Source organism: Cololabis saira, chromosome 23 (genome assembly GCF_033807715.1).
Source record: "Cololabis saira isolate AMF1-May2022 chromosome 23, fColSai1.1, whole genome shotgun sequence".
Lineage (NCBI taxonomy): Eukaryota > Metazoa > Chordata > Actinopteri > Beloniformes > Belonidae > Cololabis > Cololabis saira.
The window spans coordinates 29,978,656-29,998,214 of record NC_084609.1 but is presented as its reverse complement, the minus strand read 5'-3'; the positions used below and the strand labels follow the sequence as shown (position 1 = coordinate 29,998,214).

Here is a 19,559-nt window from a genome sequence, read left to right as displayed (position 1 = left end):
TACAAAGACCAATAAAGTTTGTAGTAAGACAAAATGTGCTGTAGTATGTATGTCTGTATGTGTATGTGTATGTGTATGTATGTGTATGCGTATGCAGAGCCGTCTGGGAGATTTGCAAGGCCCTGTGCGAAATGGCCGGGGGGGGTTTTGGGTTTTTCAGGTCGGATCGGGTGTCTATATGCGCAATTTTAACTCTCCAATTAGCAAAATACTGGATACCTTCCCCTGCCTCATCATCATCTGGGCTTGCCTCGACGGGCATCTGGGCCACACCGCTGCTTGAGACTCGGTCGGATCGGTGATTTTTGTAACAAATTTATCAAACGAGCCTTTCAGAGAGGCATTAAACTCTTGCATTTTCTTTCATTTTTTTCTTTTTTTCATCCCCTGATGGAAATTTCCTGAATCTGTCTCGTTCTCTCGACATTGTGTGACAGTTTGTTCCACACTCCACCCGTCTGGATCAGAGCAGCTTGTGTCTGCGCTTGGTCTGATCAGTTGTATTGAACAACAGACAGGGGCATCATTGCACATATATTTATTGATATGCACAGACTAGTACACATTTAGGTCTGTAATGGAACGTGACTGTTGATATTTATAAGGGAAAAAAGGAAAAAAAATGAAAAAAGAAAAAAAAAATGAAAAAAAAAACGGCCCACAGCGCGAGGCCCCTTGGGGCGTGAGGCCCCGTGCGGTCGCAGGGTTCGCACTGTGCCCTGTGCGTATGTATGCGTATGTATGTATATATATGTATGTATACTAAATATAGTAATAATGCACATATATATATATATATATATATATATATATATATATATATATATATATATATATATATATATATATATATATATATATATATATATATATATATATATATATATATATATGCCTTAGGTTTTTACCGCCATGGTATCAACCATAAATATGTGTGCAGACAAAAAAAAATAATAATAATTTGTCCTTCTGTCTGGGCCCCTCCCCTGTCAATCGGGCCCTAGGCACATGCCTAGTTTGCCTTTGCGTTAATCCGGCTCTGGCTGGAGGGCAGTGGACCTCTCGAGGTTTCCCTCTATACGCCGCAGCACTCCGAGCTTCTCCCTCTCCAGCTCCACCAGCGTCTCGCTGCAGGTGCAGGTGCTGATAGCAGGCCGCTGTGTGCGGCCGCCACGCATGCGGACGCCGGTCCTTGCTGGTGCAGGTTGGAGCTCGGGGACACGCGGGAGTGCGTGTAGGGCGACATATTCCTCGGACTCGGTACTTGGAGCTGGGGAGGTTGGTGGTGCTGGTCTGTCCCCGCTCCCAGATGGCTCATCCACCGGTTGCGACAGGTCAAGCAGCTAAATAAACTTCAGAATATTTTTTTGAGGTGAAGGATTCTGTTTACTAGTCACGAGAATACAATGTGGTCCTATATGCTGATCGTTAAGATAATTTGTCCTAATCCGTCCATCTTTCACATTTAATAAAAAAACAATACATTTCCTCATTATTCTCTTACCAAGACTACTTCTTATTTAGTTGCAGTCTTGTTTTCACCATGAAAAAGGGTCATTGAAGTATATTTATCATCTTACTTTTTCATTATAACACACATAACGCACAGGCAGCAGGGAATTAGTGCATTAGGTAGCAGTGCTGCGTGTGAAAATGCGCTGATAGTGATCGGTGATCGACTTACCTGGCATCGATTGATTTGGTTTCAGAACCGGACAGCTCCTCTAAAGAGCTTCTGAAAGAGAGAAACTAAAGGACGGTGTTAAGAAGTCATCTGGGAGTTTTTTTTCTTATTTCTTATTGATTATTATTGTTTGGTTGTGTTTTCACTACTGTTTCATGTTCGAAGTACATATATATGTATACAGTATATACATATACATATACACATATAATTATACTTACATATACATATAAATACAGTATATACACATACGTCCATACATATATATACATATACTTACATATACATACATATATATACATATACTTACATATACATATAAATACATATACATATAAATACAGTATATACACATACGTCCATACATATATATACATATACTTACATATACATACATATATATACATATACTTACATATACATATAAATACATATACATATAAATACAGTATATACACATACGTCCATACATATATATATATTGATTATATGATTATATGATATGATATATTGATTTATAATTATAATATAATAATATTGAAATATTATTTCAAACTAAAAACTTGTTATGAGGTTCTACTCCACCCTGGACCGGGAGGGTCGTGGTGGCTGCAGTACCAGCTCCCCGCCAGCAGGAGGCTGTAGTACCAGCTCCCAGCCAGCAGGAGGCTGCAGTACCAGCTCCCCCCCAGCAGGAGGCGGCGCTGAGCTGTTCTCGAGCTGCCGGAGGAGAAGCAGCAGCAGCAGAAGAAGAAGAACAGCGATGTAAACAGAGGAGAAAAATATCTACATATCTTCTTATTTTTCGTCTTCTAGCGAATCCAAATCGAGGTAAACCCGCAGTTCGTGGGTTTAGGACGTGTTTAAACCCGCAGTTCGTGGGTTTAGGACGTGTTTAAACCCGCAGTTCGTGGGTTTAGGACGTGTTTAAACCCGCAGTTCGTGGGTTTAGGACGTGTTTAAACCCGCAGTTCGTGGGTTTAGGACGTGTTTTCTCGCGGCTGACGGGACCGTTGACGCGGCATGGACGACAGCAAGGTGGGGAGCTAAACGCTAACGGCTAATTCACCTTTTTATCCACTATTAACAGAGTTTATTCACAAATAATGTATGTGTGTGTACATATATATATATATATATATATATATATATACATATATATATATATATATATATATATATATATATATATATATATATATACATATATATATACATATATACATATGTGTGTGTATGTATACTGTACATACATACACACACATATGTACATGTCCATAAGTACATGCCAATGTGTATTATTCCTTTGTTTTATACGTATTAATCATTTTGTATTTATAGGTGCTTTTGAATTGTAATAACGTGCTCCACATTTTCATTTCTGTATTTAAGCTGTTCCACAGATTAACTCCTAGGGGCCCAGTCACACAGCAAAACAGCTATAAATTACACAGATACATATAATAACCTTATTACCTAAAAAAAAAACCCGAGACCTCCTCAGATTTCCCAGATGCAAAGATATTCTTGTAAAAATAATACATCAGGTATTGGTACATAAACATTCACAGATAGTTTTAGAGTTAGACATAATTTGAGAATGAGTCATAATTTAATAAGAAGAGACATAATTTGATAACAATTTTTGTTTTAGTTTCCTTTTGAAAATCTTTTATAGCATACAACACCATCTTACTTGCAAAATATAATTAATACATTATTTTATTAAGTCCTGATTTAAAAAAAAAAAACTGAAGTAGTACAAATCCTCAAAAAAACTACTTAAGTAGTGTAACGAAGTACATCTACTTCTGTCTGTCATCGAGTGTAAACACTACATTATACATTACACATTATACATTACACAGACATCGTGGAAAATGTTCCACTCAGTAAGTTTCAGAAGCTTATATCCATAAAAAGGAGGATCAGAGGGAGCATTAAATTTGCTCCATGATATAACTCGGATCACTTTCTTTTGTAAGATCTGTAATTTGTCAACATACATAACTTGGATATGTATTACACCATAAAAACATGACAATAATTTAAATGAGGCTCAAATAGAGACTGGTACGGAGTTGGGAGAGTTTCAAGAGGAAGAAAATGTCTCAGCCTATAAAATAAGCCGACATATTTAGATAATTTCTTTGATAGTTTATTTTTTTATTCTTTATTTCATTTATTGATAAAATAAAACGACAAACAATTTAATATAAACACAAACGTTCCTAAATTCTGAATGAAAGGGAGCAGAAAGAAGAAGAATCTTATTTAATCTGCCCCTTTTTCCCAAGAAATCAATTTACAAAGAACGTAAATTAAAAAACAACAACAAAGTGAACAAAAGGCTAGCGGTGCGTCCGAAATGCCATACTAAAAAGTGTATACTTAAATTCGGCACACTTTTGAGTAAATATCAGTAGTGTGCATTAATTCGGACGTACTATTAAGAGCGGGAGGGGGGGGTTGTTACCATGGTAACCTGTCACAGCAGCGGTAGCAGCGGTAGCAGCGGTAGCAGCGGTAGCAGCGGTAGCAGCGGTAGCAGCGCTCCGCTCCGCTCTTTCCCGTTTATTCTGTTCGAAACAAGATGACATTATATAATATTATTAAATATGAATATTATAATATCAATATTATTTAATAATATTGTTATACATAATATTATACTTATGACATATGTATCACTTAGCAACCAAACGCCGCTGCATTGCATTGTGGGAAGTTTCTGCTCAGCTAGTGTCCATCAATCCACACTAATACATTTCTCCAGAATGAGTATGGATAGAGCATACTATTGAGTATGTTCTAATGTTTCGGACGCACTAAAAAATCTCGCATACTCATTTTGCATACTCATTAGGGTGGAAGTATGCAATTTCGGATGCAGCCTCTGGGTGCTTTCACCTCTGTCCTGTTTGGAGCAGTTGTTCTGGAACAGGGAGCATTTCCCCCTGAAGATCGGTTGGTTTGTATATGTGAATACAGCAAACGCGCTCGGATGCGGCACAAAACAAGCGAGCCGAGATCACCTAGGAGAGGTTAGGGTTAGGTTCTCGGCTCGCTTCCATTCCAGACCTTTTTTTATTTGTAGTGAAAACATAATCCACACAGCAACCGACACAACTCCATTCATGTGTATGTGCTCCGCGGCGCAAGGAGAAGAGTCGGCGCAGCCTCCACCTCCTTCTCTCCTATTGGATGTGCCGAGATGTCGTCACAGCGCGGTGAAATAAAAAAATGTTCAATTCGGGCAGGGTTTGCACAGCGCAAACGCCGCGGCAGGCGGCCTCTCGCCCGCCGCCGAGCTCCACATAAATGAATGGGAAAGCCGGCGGCAGCGGTCTGTGCTTTGCTCTATGTGAAAGGGGCTTGTTGTTTTTCCCGGGGTACGGAAGAGGAAACTCTTTCTGCTTTCATTTCTTACCAATGAGAGAGCAGCTGGTTCATGGCATTTGTTAACAGCTTTGAACCGGTACAGACATTTGCCTTGTGAACACAAACGCCACAAACGAGAAACGAAACAACTGTATCGATTTAGCCCCTGAATCGGAACAAAACAAACGGGCCACAGGTGTGAAAGCATCCTAAAATAAAATAGTTGCCGGCCAACACAGACAGTCACATTCCTTTTAAGTTCCCAAATTACAATTCAGTTAATCCCATTCAACAACAACAAACAATGTTTATGGGTCAAAGACGTGACGCTTACTTTTTCTGTCCGATGGAACTTTTTACCTAATAATAAACATAAAAATGAATAAAAAATATAACATGTATGTCTACTACGTTCCTTCTACATGTGCCCACTCTTATTTTATTTAAACATGTTGGTTATTTGTCATTTTCTGCCATCTGAAGTGTGAAAACATCATTTGGGGTGACCGTCCGGCCTTGACTTTGGTTTGGACAACTGGTTTTAAATCACATTAAAACAATTTAAAAATAATGTTTGCCCTATTGGGCATACTTTCAAACTTGTTTTAGATTTATTGACAAAGTTATGGAACATTTGTACACACATTTCAATCATAATACACAAACTAATCTTGTCCGAATATGTTCATTGTCTGAATAATCATCTGGGGTGACCATGAAAAAAATACAATTGAGGGACTTTTATATTGACAATCATCTCAAAGAGGATGTTGCATCAGCCAGTTACTCCATGAGGGTCCCAGAGAGACAACCTGCAGGCCAGTAGTCTCTCTCTCCTTTACAAATAAATCCTCTTTCTAACTGCTGCAGTGTATACGTCACATTTTGATATCATTGTGGGGTGACCACCCTAAAACTGTAAATAATTAGTTTTATTTGCAAATCTATATTTTGAAGGTAAATTTGTTAGTGATTTGTGGTGAGAAGTAGCTAGCTTAGATCATATAGCTAACTGTTAGCCTGTTATATTTGATTAAACTTGAAAGCATCATGTGGGGTGACCACCTGTCATGTGGGGTAACCAACAAATGGCAATTCTGTATCAAATTCAAAATTGAATGTCTATCAGTTTTGGTTCAAATATAAATTATTGGTATAGCATGCATAAGTGGATACACCTTGTACACATTTTAAATCAGTTTTATGAATTTTAGAGTAAGTAAGAGGGTGACACTGCCATTATGGATAGAATGTATTTAAAAATGGTTTTCAAAAAATGAAAGGAAACATGTGTCTCTTTCTTGAACAGTTAATTTAATTACTGATACTTATTAAAATATAAATTTGGTTATGGAAATCTATTAATTTTGAGATTTGAGAATTACGGTCGCCCCAAATAACGGTTTAAAGGTTTAAAAACACTAAAATACCATTGTTTGAAGTTTTCACATACATGTATGTGTACACTACATTTCAAATGTTTGGAAAATGGCCAAAATTATCTTTATTTTAAGTATTTTAAAAATGGGCTACTCAAAGGCCTTATACGTCTTTGACCCTTATACCTTTCATAACAATGGGTCTGTCAATCAAACGTAACTCAAATATTTCATTATATTTCCTTAACATATTGGCTTTAATTGTTCCTTTGAATGTAATGTTTGATTTGGATTCTTGGGTTTCTTTGTTCAGATTGTTCCATAAACTGATTCCTTTCACAGAAACACAACGTTCCATCGATTTAGTCCTGAATCTTGTTTTTTTTAAAGATCTCTGTTCCTTTTTAAGTTATACTTGCTTTCTCTTTTTTCAAATCTTTTCTGAATGTTACTATAATCTACTAATTCATGAAATTTCAACAATTTTAACTGAAGGAATAATGGATTTGTTGGATCTCTATATCGTTTTCTACTGATTATTCTATTCATCAATATGTTCCCTAAAGTTTAAAAATTAATCCACATATATTCCCAAAAATTTAATAAATTCTACTCTCTCGATAGCTCTACCATTTATCTCTTTGTATTGTATATGTTCAATATTACTACTTACTGCACTGATAAGATCCAGAACTGTGATCTAATGTCCTGGTTCGGTTCTGCTGGTTCCCCAGATGCCGGCGGGGAAGGTGAAGAATCCCGGGAAGCGCGGCAGGAAACCGTCCAAGATCGACCTGCAGGAGGAGCTGGACCTGGTGAGCAGGGCTGGGGATCCATTCAAATGTCAAGAATCGATTCGATTCAGAATCGATTATCAAGATTCGATTCAATCCGATATTGATTTGGGTTAGTGTTATTAAAACAGTTTTTTCAGCTGTTGCATGAATGATATGACTGTAGTTCTGCAACATATTAATACTAGTATTATATTGAGATTCAACAGCAAGTATTGGCAGCTAATGATGCTGTAAGGACCAATCAGCTCCCAGAATGCTGATAGAACTGCTTTCAGAAACATCGTGGGGCAGAATTACCAAACAGATCCAGGGAGGAAACAGAGACGGAGGAAATCGCTTTTAGTTTTTCCCACATTCCGTTATATTTTTTCAATTTTATGTGTTTTTCGGTTTTTAATTTTTGAGAATTTGGTTTTTAGTATTTTATGCAAATCTTACCCTAAGGCAGTATATAAAGAAATGAAATATAAACAATTTATGCAATTATAACTGAAAACTTTAATGTTTTCATACCTTTAAACATATTTAAAGGCAAGAACATGGCACCAGTTATTCTCGTGTCCAACAAAACATAAATCTTTGGGCAAAAACAAAAAAATTCCAAAAGTTGTATGAAATACATAACTAAGAAATAAACAACTCAAATATTCCTTTCAATATCCATTTAATGTGCAAAAAAAGAAAGAAATTGCAACAGCTCAACAGGACATGTGTAAATTAAATGATGTGACTACTGGGATTAAAGTTCACCGGGTGAAAATGTAATAATGAAAATAAATCGATCTTTAGACATAAGAATACATTTTTAGGAATTAATATGAAAATTGATTTAGAGTCGGAAAATCGATTTTCTTTTTTCAACACAGGCCTAATGGTGAGGGAGGGGGACCGGCTCGGGGTTGAGATGGGGGTTCTGAAGCCCCAGGTCCTCTACAGACCACTAGGGTCCAGATCCAGACCTGCAGTTCCTCTACTGACCACTAGGGTCCAGATCCAGACCTGCAGGTCCTCTACAGACCACTAAGGTCCAGATCCAGACCTGCAGGTCCTCTACAGACCACTAGGGTCCAGATCCAGACCTGCAGGTCCTCTACAGACCACTGTCCAGACTACTGTAAAGTCTGTGAACCCTCTCCATACGGATAACCCGGTTAGCCAGTCAGTACGTTTCCATGCAGCAGTTCAATCGGGTTTCTGATCGTATAAGACATCGTTCGGACTTTTAAACTGCATGTAAACACCTGAACCCGATTTACTTCGGACCTATGTCGGACATTTAGTAATCGGGTTGCAGCATCTAGATAACCCGTTTGCAGTCGGAATGTTAACGCCATGTATACGGGGGATCGGATATTGCAGTCTGTGCATGCTCGTCAATTTCCTCTGGGGGGGGTTCACCCGGAAGTGAAAGGAGGACGGAGGACGGGGACACCGGACACCGAGCAGATCAAATGACATCAATAAAAAGGGACAAAAGTGGAGAGAAATCTCCCAGAATTTGGACATACCAGGTGTGTTTATAAGTGGTAGATGGTGATATTCTTTTGCTCTTTTAACAATTAAATGTTAGTTTAAAATAAAATATAGCATTTCGATGCCTCATATCAGGATCAATTGAATCATTTATCAATATATGGTTATGAAAAGACCACGTGTCAATACTTTTGAGGATGTCGTTGACCGCTTCTTTCACTGAAGACTGAATAAACTCGCTGAGTTTCTGCTGCTGCGCTAGCATAGCAGAGCTAACAGCGTTAGCTATGGCGTCATCCAGATCCTCTCTCGGCATCGTAACCATTGTTTTTTTCTTCAACGGTGACATGCTGTTTCCTTCTCGTTTACTCCCAGGCTTCCCTTGAGACATTATGCTGTGATGACTTGTCAGTTTAGTCGGTAAAAAAAAGTAAAAATGAGGATTTGAGAGGTTGTTGAAGGCGAGCTGTTAAGCTATGCGTGCATCGCAGTCAGGCGCCACCCAGAAGTCATGTCACCTTAATTTTATACATATTTTAAACTTAACGTTAGCGTAAGTAAGTCATTTTAGCATTCATGTTAGCAAACGTTACCTTCCCAGTTAATGTTTAACCCATTTGACCAGCCAATGAGTTGGCTTAAGACACTTTTACAGCGTATTTTATTGAGAAGTACAGAAACCCTTTGGTGACATTTGAAAAAAATTGAAAAAGAAAAAAAAAGAAAAAGAATAGAGTTAATCAATGCGTGGCCATGAGTTAATATCTCGTGGCCACGCATTGTGGTAATATCTCGTGGTCACGCATTATTTTGATAAAAATTAAATAATTCAAGATCGTGGCACTATTTTATTTTTTTTCAAGTGTCACCAGAGTGGCTCCGTAAAGAATAATAATAATACTGTCATTTTCTCCCTTCTCTCCTATTGGAAGCGCCGAGATGTCGTCACAGCGCGGCACGATGAAATTAAGAAATGTTCAATTCGGGTGGGCAGGTGCGGCGCAACACCCTCTCGCCCGCCGCTGAGGTCGGCGGCAGAGCGGTCTGCTCTTGCACCGCGGTAGGACATACACAATGAATAGGATCACCGGCGGCGGTCTGGGCTTGGCGCCCTCTATGTGAAAGGGGCTTTAGTTCGTGCAAAAATGTAAATAAGTGCACGGTTGTACCTGTGGGTATCTCCAAAGACTGACCAGCATCCCAGTCTTTGGACGTAAGGGAGGATGTTGGGCCACAGCCCTGTGTTGAACAAAGAAAGCCCTAAGATCAACTGTAAGGCCTGACCACATGGTTGGAAACAAAGATATAGGTGAATGAGTGAATCCCCCAGCAGGCTTCATTTATGATACTTGAGTGATGAGGAATAAGCACCTGATTGAGCATGGAACTCAAAACCCAGCAGGGGTCCCCGCTGATGCGCAGCAGCCAAGGCCCGGCTATAAAGAGCCGCTGCCCCTCACTCTCACTATCTTCTCTCTCAACTTCAAATTTATTTATATAGCGTCTATTACAACAGAAGTTGTCTCTAGGTGCTTTCCAGAGACCCAGAACATGACCCCCGAGCAATTATTACATAAACATAATATAAACAATGGCAGGTAAAAACTGCTACCGACTCTACTAGGGCTGCAACTAACGACTATCTTAATAGTCGACTAGTCACCGACTATTGAAACGATTAGTTGACTAATCGGATAATTAGTCATTTTTTCTTAAATTTAGTATGATGTTGCTTTAATTATGTGGCAAATGATAAACACGAGAAAGATGGGTACTTCAATGATAAATAGATATTTTATTTAACTTTGCTGCTGTTCATACAAAAAGTAAAAAAAATGTCCTATCTAAAACCAAGGACAGGCACAGTGATCAGTCAGTATAGACATAACTCCATAAATAAATAAACCTCTGTCCATTATTTTTCTTTTTTTTTAAGGCCAGGCAATTGTGTTATATAAAAAATAAATTATAAAATAAAACGTCTCGTATTTTTTCTCCATCAAGTGGGTAAATGGGTTCTGGATGGCAGGATGTATCTGGGTTGAACTGGTGTATCATTTGTTGAAACCCGTCACCATCAACCATGGAGAGCTGCTCATATCACAGATAAGCTGCAGTATTGACTCAGTGAGGGCAGTCGCTTGTTGCGGGGAACACGTCTGCTTCATTTTCAGAAAGGGGTCCATGGTGGCTCTCTCCTTCAGACTGCATGTATTTAATATAAAATACTTTTGTGAGGCACAGTCAGGCATAATGTTAAAGCTCTCTTTTAAAGCCAAAATACGTTAAATATCTTACAGTTTCGTTCAACTGTCCAACGTGCTTTCTCTTCAAATGCTTGTGCATTACCAACGTGCTCCCGTGATAAGCAAGGTCTGCTTTGCAAACCTTGCAAGTAATCTTTTTATTCGCCCTATCCAGACTAAAATGCTCCCAAACGTTTGAAGTTTTGTTACATGCAGCTGCTGTACAGCCGTCATATTTTTTTACCCACTACCGCGCGGCAGAGACGCTATTGTGCATGTGCGACTCTTGGCGGAGATTGTATTGAAGTGAGGTGCCGCACTCTATTGGAAAAACACGTGGAATGGAATTCATTGTCGACAATTTTGATTATTGATTTTTGTCGACAACGTCGACGAATCGTTGCAGTCCTAGACGCTACTACCTCTCATCCACACATACCCCTTTTCCATCAAAAAGGGTCATCAGATCATCAAACAAATTTAAATATTAGACAAAGATAACAAGTAAATACAAAAGGCAGTTTTTAAATGAAGGTTTTTATTAGGGATGCCCCGATACCAGTTTTTTCACACCGAGTATGAGTACGAGTATTTTAATTTGTGTACTCGCCCATACCGAGTACCGATACGATACTTCTACCACAAAAATAACTAGGCTAAAAATGCAATGATAAATGCAATGAATTGGAAGACAGGTTTTATTTGCAACAGATAAATTCAATAAAAATAAATAAAATGAGTAGAATGACTGACTATTTTAAACAAAACTCAGCCCGCTGGGCTTCCTCCGCGGCCCGGTGTAGCTGGGAGCGCTAGCCCCCCGGCCATGCGCCCCGCCGACAGCCCGCTGAATCCCAACACGGCCCGTGGGTTGACTCTTTCCCATTGTCTGTCGCCTTCGCAGAACCTGAGCTAACGTTGGCTGTTGTGGTCTTGCAGTAGCATTAGCCACCTCCGTATATTCAGCTTTATGATGCGCCTTGAGATGTTTTATCAAGTTGCTGGTATTAAACAACGTATTCTCCTTTCCTCCTCTTGACACCTTAGCAGCACGTAGCTTGCAGTCTGCCTTGCTTCTGACGTCGTCCTTTATTTTGAAATATGTCCACACTGCTGACGTCCCGCTGCATTAATTGTCATTATCTTGCCTGAAACGGCGCTGCCCGTCTCACTCATGTATCAATCTCTTCTCATCGCCACGCTAAGCTTAGCCGACTAGCGGCTAACCGGAACAGCTGGCTGAGCAGCGGCGGCTCGGCGGCTGCTCCGCCGCCAGGCTGCACACTCACCCGGGGAGCCGTGGGACGGCTCAACATCTCCCCCTAGAGTCACTAATCAGTAACTACAACAACAATGAAGTGGTACCGGAGAATTTTTGCGAGTGCGAGTATATGAGAGCAGTATCAGCCCCGATACCGATGTATCGGGGCATACCTAGTTTTTATATAAAGGAAAATCCAAACCTACATGGCCCTGTGTGAAAAAGTGATTGTCCCCTAAACCTAATAACTGGTTTGGCCTCCCTTAGCAGCAACAATTGCAATCAAGCGTTAGCAATAACTAGCAATGAGTCTTTTACAGCGCTGTGGTGGAATTTTGGCCCACTCATCTATGCAGAATTGCTCTAATTCAGCCACATTGGAGGGTTTTTGATAGTGATGCACCGAAATGAAAATTTGTGGCCAAAACCGAAAATAATAATAAACACTTGGCCGAATACCGAACAATACCGAACATGGTTCTTCGCAGTTTTTCATTTATTTTGCCAATTTTTTCACCATTGCATAAATCAAATAAATTTGATTTAGGCATGCTTTTAAAAGAAAAAAATCTTTTCCAAATTACAAGGTAGAAAATATTTGTTGAACATAAAAAACTGAACATTTTTTAATTTCCCAGCATTTCTTAAATATTCCAGCAGACATTATACCAGCAAAGAACAATAACTTGTAAATAAAATAAATAAATTTAGCAAAATAAATTTTTTGGCCATCTTTGAGCTTACGTTAGGCTTAACTGACTGAACGTTGTAACATAGGCCTTAAAACAATAAAAATGCATTAAAGCGCTACTTTAGCGTTACTTTTACGCCAGATGTAATAGGACATGCACCTTCCAAAAAGTTCAACTTCTGTCTTTTCAGTCCACAAAGTATCTTCCCAAAAGTCTTGGGGATCATCAAGATTTTTTCTGGCAAAACTGGGACGAACCTTTATGTTCTTTTTGCTCAGCAGTGGTTTTTGTCTTGGAACTTGGAACTTTTGTCTTGGCAGGTGAGGCCTGCAGGTCTTTGGATGTTGTTCTGGGGTCTTTTGTGACTCTTGGATTGTGGATAATGGCTCTCACTGTGGTTCGCTAGAGTCCCAAAGCTTTAGAAATGGCTTTGTAACCTTTTCCAGACTGATAGAATTACTTTGTTTCTCATTTGTTCCTGAATGTCTTTGGATCGCAGCAAGATGTCTAGCTTTTGAGGATCTTTTGGTCTACTTCACTTTGTCAGGCAGGTCGTATTTAAGTGATTTTTTTTTTTTTTTGATTGAGAACAGGTGTGGCAGTAATCAGGCCTGAGTGTGGTCGTAGAAATTTCATACAGAGCTATATATGTTTTTTTTTTCCCTTTTAATAATAAAAAGCTTAATTTAAAATTTGCATTTTGTGTTTACTTGTGTTATCTTTGTCTAATATTTACATTTGTTTGATTTGAAACATTTAAGTGTGACAAACATGCAAAAAAATAAGAAATCAGGAAGGGGTAAACACTTTTTCACACGTGTGTGTGTTTGTGTGTATATACACAATAGTTCATGTTCAATATTATGTTGAATATAAATAGTTAATGAATGGGTTTTGAGTGTGTTTTTTCAGCAACTCTCAATTCTTACACTTATTACGTAGACGTATAAGAAGTCTCATCTGAAGGTGTCGTACTGTTAAGAACTAGTTGTAACAAAATATGTTTAACATTAGTCCTCAGAAAATAAACTTAATTGTCTCACAGGAAAAAACCTGAGAGGCAGCACTTTATTGAAACTGAAAAGGCTATTGATAATGCAGCCAAGATAATGTAAGTCATCTTCTCTGTTACAGAATCATAAAGGAAGACCCAAAAGACACTGCTGTGATGATTGCGAGCAAGTCTTCACCACATCATCAAACCTGAAGAAGCATAAGAAAACTCACACTGGTGGTAAACCGTACAGCTGTGATCAGTGTAGAGCAGCTTTTGCCCAACAAAGTCATCTAACGAAACACCGACGTATTCACACCGGAGACAAGCCTTACAGATGCGATCAGTGTGGAGCGTCTTTTGCCCAGCAAGGTGATCTTACGAAACACCGACGTATTCACACCGGAGACAAGCCTTACAGATGCGATCAGTGTGGAGCGGCTTTTGCCGAGCAAGGTGCTTTAAGGAGTCACCAACGTATTCACACTGGAGACAAGCCTTACAGATGCGATCAGTGTGTAGCGGCTTTTGCCCATCAAAGTAATTTGACGAAACACCAACGTATTCACACTGGAGACAAGCCTTACAGATGTGATCAGTGTGGAGCGGCTTTTGCCCATCAAAGTAATTTGACGAAACACCAACGTATTCACACTGGAGACAAGCCTTACAGATGTGATCAGTGTGGAGCGGCTTTTGCCCATCAAAGTAATTTGACGACTCACCAACGTATTCACACTGGAGAAAAGCCTTACAGATGTGATCAGTGTGGAGCAGCTTTTGCCCAGCAAAATGCTTTAATGAGGCACCAACGTATTCACACTGGAGAAAAGCCTTACAGATGTGATCAGTGTGGAGCGGCTTTTGCCCGGCAAGGTCATTTGACGACTCACCAACGTATTCACACTGGAAACAAACCATACAGATGTGATCAGTGTGGAGTGGCTTTTGCCCAGCAAGGTCATTTGACGACTCACCAACGTATTCACACTGGAAACAAACCATACAGATGCGATCAGTGTGGAGTAGGTTTTGCCACATCAAGTAATCTAAGGAGACATCAACGTATTCACACTGGATAAAAAGTGTACATTTGTGATCAGTGCTGATATAATTTAAAGTTCAGTTAAAATGCACCAGTTTAGTTAATTTAGTTTGAAAGAAATAATTCACATTTACGCACTGACACACACACCCACACATGGATGATCTGAAGTTTGTGTTTAATGTTTAGTTAGTTGTTGTTTAGGCATCGGAATTGATCCCGAATTTTGTTTCACTTTCTTTTAAGACTTTTTAAAATAAATTCTGATTAATTTGAATGAGAGAAGTTGTTTGTGTTTATTTTACAGATATTTGTCACAGCTGCTGGTTGCAAAGGTCTGTGCTCGGACTAAAAGCTACTTTGAGACTGATTTAGCTGTTTAGTCATTATTTCCTGATAAGTCAGGTGGTGCCTCGTTTTGATTGATTTCATTTTGATGAGTAATCTTCATTAGTTATTAATAACTATCGTAAGACAATTATCAATCACTTTCTTATAACTGAACCAGCACTCCTTTGTGGCTCAACACCAGCCCCGGTCCTCGGTGTCCACGTCCCTGCAGGTTTTAAATGTGTCCCTACATGCAGGACAGTAGCTCTCAAGGACCAGGGTTGGACACTCCTGGTTTAGGACTTTAGACGCAAATAACAGAGTTTTGACTTTGATTGTAGATGTTCTGGAGAACCCATGAAGGGAGGACAACACGGGAGAGATATGTGGTCTCTTACTGGTTCCTGTCAGCACTCACGCTGCTGCTTTGATCAAATCTAAATCCAGACCTTCACCCAGTGAGGATCTTCAGGACGGGCTGAAGAAGACCTTGCACATCAGTCCCACTCCCCCATCATCAACACACTTAGTGGAAATATAAATGCAGCTCAGGATGGAAATGAATGTTTAGATACATGATGATCTGACTGAAACAAGGACACGGTCACATAACAACTAAAGGAAGTCAAAATAAATATTAGAGTGAGACACTTGTTTAGTCCAGTTTATTGATACTGAATAAATGAAGCTTGTAAAACAGACACAACTGTTGATGAGACACTGAGACAAACTTAAGACTTGAATCAACCTAAAATGCAATCAACAGTTCCAGATATAAAAGATCAGATTCTACCATCAGAGTACAAATGAAAGGTAGAGCAGAGAAAGAAGAAAAGTGATCAACAAGTGCTCCTGCTGAACAACTACATCTAATACGACTGAACATGAGTCCAACTGTCCACTTCCTGTCAGCAGCTGGACAACCGGACGTCCTCCAGGTATTTTATCCTCTATTTGGGTTTGGAAACGCGGCTGCAGAGACTGCTGGGGTCACTGTTGGTTGGTTTTGATCCTCACAGCAGAATAAGTCACCACATCTTCTTCCTCCTTGACCTGAAATGAACAAACCAGAAACATGATTCATCAGAAATCCTGCTTATCAGCCAGTGTAATCACCTGTTCTTCTATATTTACTTACATTTTTCTTAGCAGAAGTCTTTACAGAGTGATCAATAGAGGCGTAGGTCACGTTGTTCTCCGACTCATCCTGGAGGAGAAAAACAAGAAATACTCAGGAAGTGTCTTTAAGATCTGTGTTGCTGTTTGAAACCACAAGTTCATGGAAGGACCTGCTGTCCTCCATCTATCTGTCTTCACCTGGAGGTAAAAGTATCTGCTGACAGATTCTCAGCTAAACTCTGCATTACTCTCCGTAATCCTACAATAGTCCTGTAAAACACATTTAAGATGGAAACATTATGAAGAAGCAAAACCACATCTGAGGGAGTCACTTACCTTCATTTTAGTGGAAGTATTTGGATTAAAACCACCAACAGCAGCATAAGTAACATTGTTCTCTGGATCATCCTGGAGACAAACACAAATACAGAAATGTCTCTTAAACTCTGTTACACGAACATGTGTTTTTAAACACAACTTTATTTCACTGTTCCAGAGAGGAATCGACCTCTGAACATCAACGTTGCTGCAGTTCCATGTTTGACCACAAGGGAAGAAACGGCGCTCTGATACTCACATTGTGGAGCATCAGCTGCTGAACATCTGAAACAAAGGTCACATTTCAAGAGTTAGTCAACAACATCATTACATGTCCATCACGTTAATTCAGTAAATAATGTTTCTACTAATAAACTTCTGCTCTGCATTAAAGTTATTATCAGGACGTCTCAACAAAGAAATATCCAGCTGATCCAAAACACTCCAGCAAGATTTTATGTGAACATTCAGATTCAACTTAAGCATTTTTTTAAATTTCTTGTTCTTCAAAGTAGAATAAATGTAGTTTTCTTCACATATAAAGACACCAGGAACAAATCTGTGGAGGATCAAGACCTCAGAGTTGTTTCATCTCAACAGAGGACTTGACTTCTGCAGTTATTGGAGGTTCCTGGAGTTTCCAGAAGTGGAATCTGAGACAGAGACTTCAATCATCAGCTGGTTCAGTTCTGCACATGTGCTGTTTTCTGATGACTTTCATACTTGATTCATTCTGCTGATCTTCTGTTTCTTTGGTTTTCTTCCTGCATGTGATGAAAACAACAGCCAGAACCACCATCACCCCCCGACTAATGATCCGATGATCACGCTGGTGTCGATCAGAGAGGAATCTGGAATCAAAGGATTCAACTAAATGATTGCAAAGGAAATATGAACAATTGTCTGAATTAATTATGCATGTATGAGGTTAATTGTGATAATAAACAGTTTAGATGATGATTAAACTCTTTTAGTGTATTTTATCCTGCTTTCTTGTAGCTTTTAGCTCCAGTGTTTCCTCATGGGGAGCCTCCATGCTGGGAGTGACTCTGGCCTGCAGGGGGTCATCCTGGGGGTGGTTCTGGTGGTTCTATCCGTCCGGGTCGGGATGGTCTCTGTGGGCCCCCCCCCCTTGTAGCTGCGGGCTATGAGACCTCCTGGTGTGGACGGCTCCCTGTTACCGTTTCCTCACCTGGATCCTCAGATCAGCCATGTCTGCACCGTGTGTCTGCGTGTGTGTCTGTGTGTGTAACTTGGGTGAATTGTGGTGTGCTTGTGTCTGTCTGTGTGTGTGCGGGGAGGGGGCAGGGCATTAATACGTTTTATGTTTATTTGTTTTATGAAAAGCACTTTGTGTTGCATTTTTTGTATGAAAGGTGCTTTATAAATAAAGTTTGATTTGATCTGATCAGTGTTACCAGACCGGTCCAGGTGTCAGTGTTGCAGGTCCAGTTCCAGGATCTTCTCAGGATCCTCCTCCGTTCCTCTGGACCTTAACCTTTCTCATTCTTCTTTCAGAACCCAGAGGAGAGAGACAGAATCAGGGGGAAGTTTTTAAAGCGGGGTGAGTGGAGCCGTGAGACGCTGCTCTGACCTGACCTGGACTGGGTTCAGCTCGCTCCACCAGCTCAGCTCAGCCCAGACCAGCTCTAATGGACCTCACCATGATGGCGTTCCAGGGTTCCATCGAGACTCCGGGGTTCCAGGATGTAGAGCTGCTCAGCCCGTCTTCATCTTTGTGGTGGAACACCCGTTCATCACTGGAGTGGGGGGGTCAGGGTGCCTTGTTCTTAGACTGCAGACGGACCAGCCGGTCTGATGTCAGGACTCCAGCAGTGATGTCACATGTCTGACATGTGAAGTGGGCGGGGTCTCTGTGTTGGGCCCTCTGGCTTTTGTTTTTGTAACTTTTTCAGAAGTGATTTAAGAAAAACCATAAAAGTTTATGTAACAGTCCCCGACTCGTGTATTTCTCTCCAACAACACCTGATTCTGAAGCAGACAGACAGTCAGAAGCTCCGAACTCACCTGGATGACAGGTAGGTGTTGACTGTGAGCAGATCACATGCTACAGGAAATTCATACACATTCATGTTCTGAGAAAGTTGCTTTCGTCAACGAAAATTATGACTAAATATCATCATCATCGAACCTTTATCAGCTGAGGAAAACGAGACGAGACGCAACGAAAATGCTGGTCATGTGACGGTAACGATAATTAAATATATTATGTAATATCGTAAAGGAATAAGAATGAGACTAAAATGTAGATTACAAAATAAAAACTGCTAAAATGTGTCTTCATTTTCGTTGACCAAAACGAGACGAAATGTTCTACCAAAGACCCTTAATGTCCATGTTTTCAGTAGTTTCTCTGGTTTAGTTTCTGGGTGACGTTAGTCCTCAATCCCAGTCGCTGCAGCGGGGAATCAGATCCAGAAGATGCAGCTGCAGAGTTAGAGGCTGATGCCGTTAACACAGAGCTCTAGGTTAACGTACATTAAAAACAAAGTTACATAGAGAAACGCAGGGATCTGCTCTGGGGCTGGAGAAGAAGAAGATCCATCTTTGGATACACTTTCCTACATAGACGTGGAAAAGAAAACCCAATGTGTCATCGAAAACACAACACTAGTGAGAGGTCACAACAACTTGTTTGGACCAGCAGTAACTGTTCTCAAATACTGAAGTCCAGTCCTTCTGTAATTGTGCGTGCGTGCGTGCGTGCATGCGTTCAGATAAACTAAACACACAGCAAACTCCACTTTAAGGGCAGTGAAGGTAGATGAAACGTGTAAATTATGAGTAAAAGTGATAAATCAAAGTGATTAAACTGAACC

At 39.9% G+C, this 19,559-nt stretch overlaps 1 protein-coding gene across 1 annotated transcript; it reads left to right on the top strand.

Annotated features, from left to right (window-relative positions):
* The first annotated feature begins 2,479 nt into the window (after positions 1–2,479).
* On the top strand, positions 2,480–15,225 carry LOC133423980 (zinc finger protein 501-like). The gene is made up of 3 exons (XM_061714331.1): positions 2,480–2,722; positions 7,179–7,259; positions 14,048–15,225. The coding sequence occupies exons 1-3, from the start codon at positions 2,708–2,710 to the stop codon at positions 14,987–14,989; spliced, it is 1,038 nt and encodes a 345-aa protein (XP_061570315.1). The 5' UTR covers positions 2,480–2,707; the 3' UTR covers positions 14,990–15,225.
* The last annotated feature ends 4,334 nt before the right edge of the window (positions 15,226–19,559 follow it).

Excerpts from the sequence above, each read along its gene's own strand:
- LOC133423980 (XM_061714331.1), top strand. Across the intron at positions 7,260-14,047 it reads TGCAGGAGGAGCTGGACCTG|AATCATAAAGGAAGACCCAA; the intron begins GTGAGCAGGGCT and ends TCTCTGTTACAG.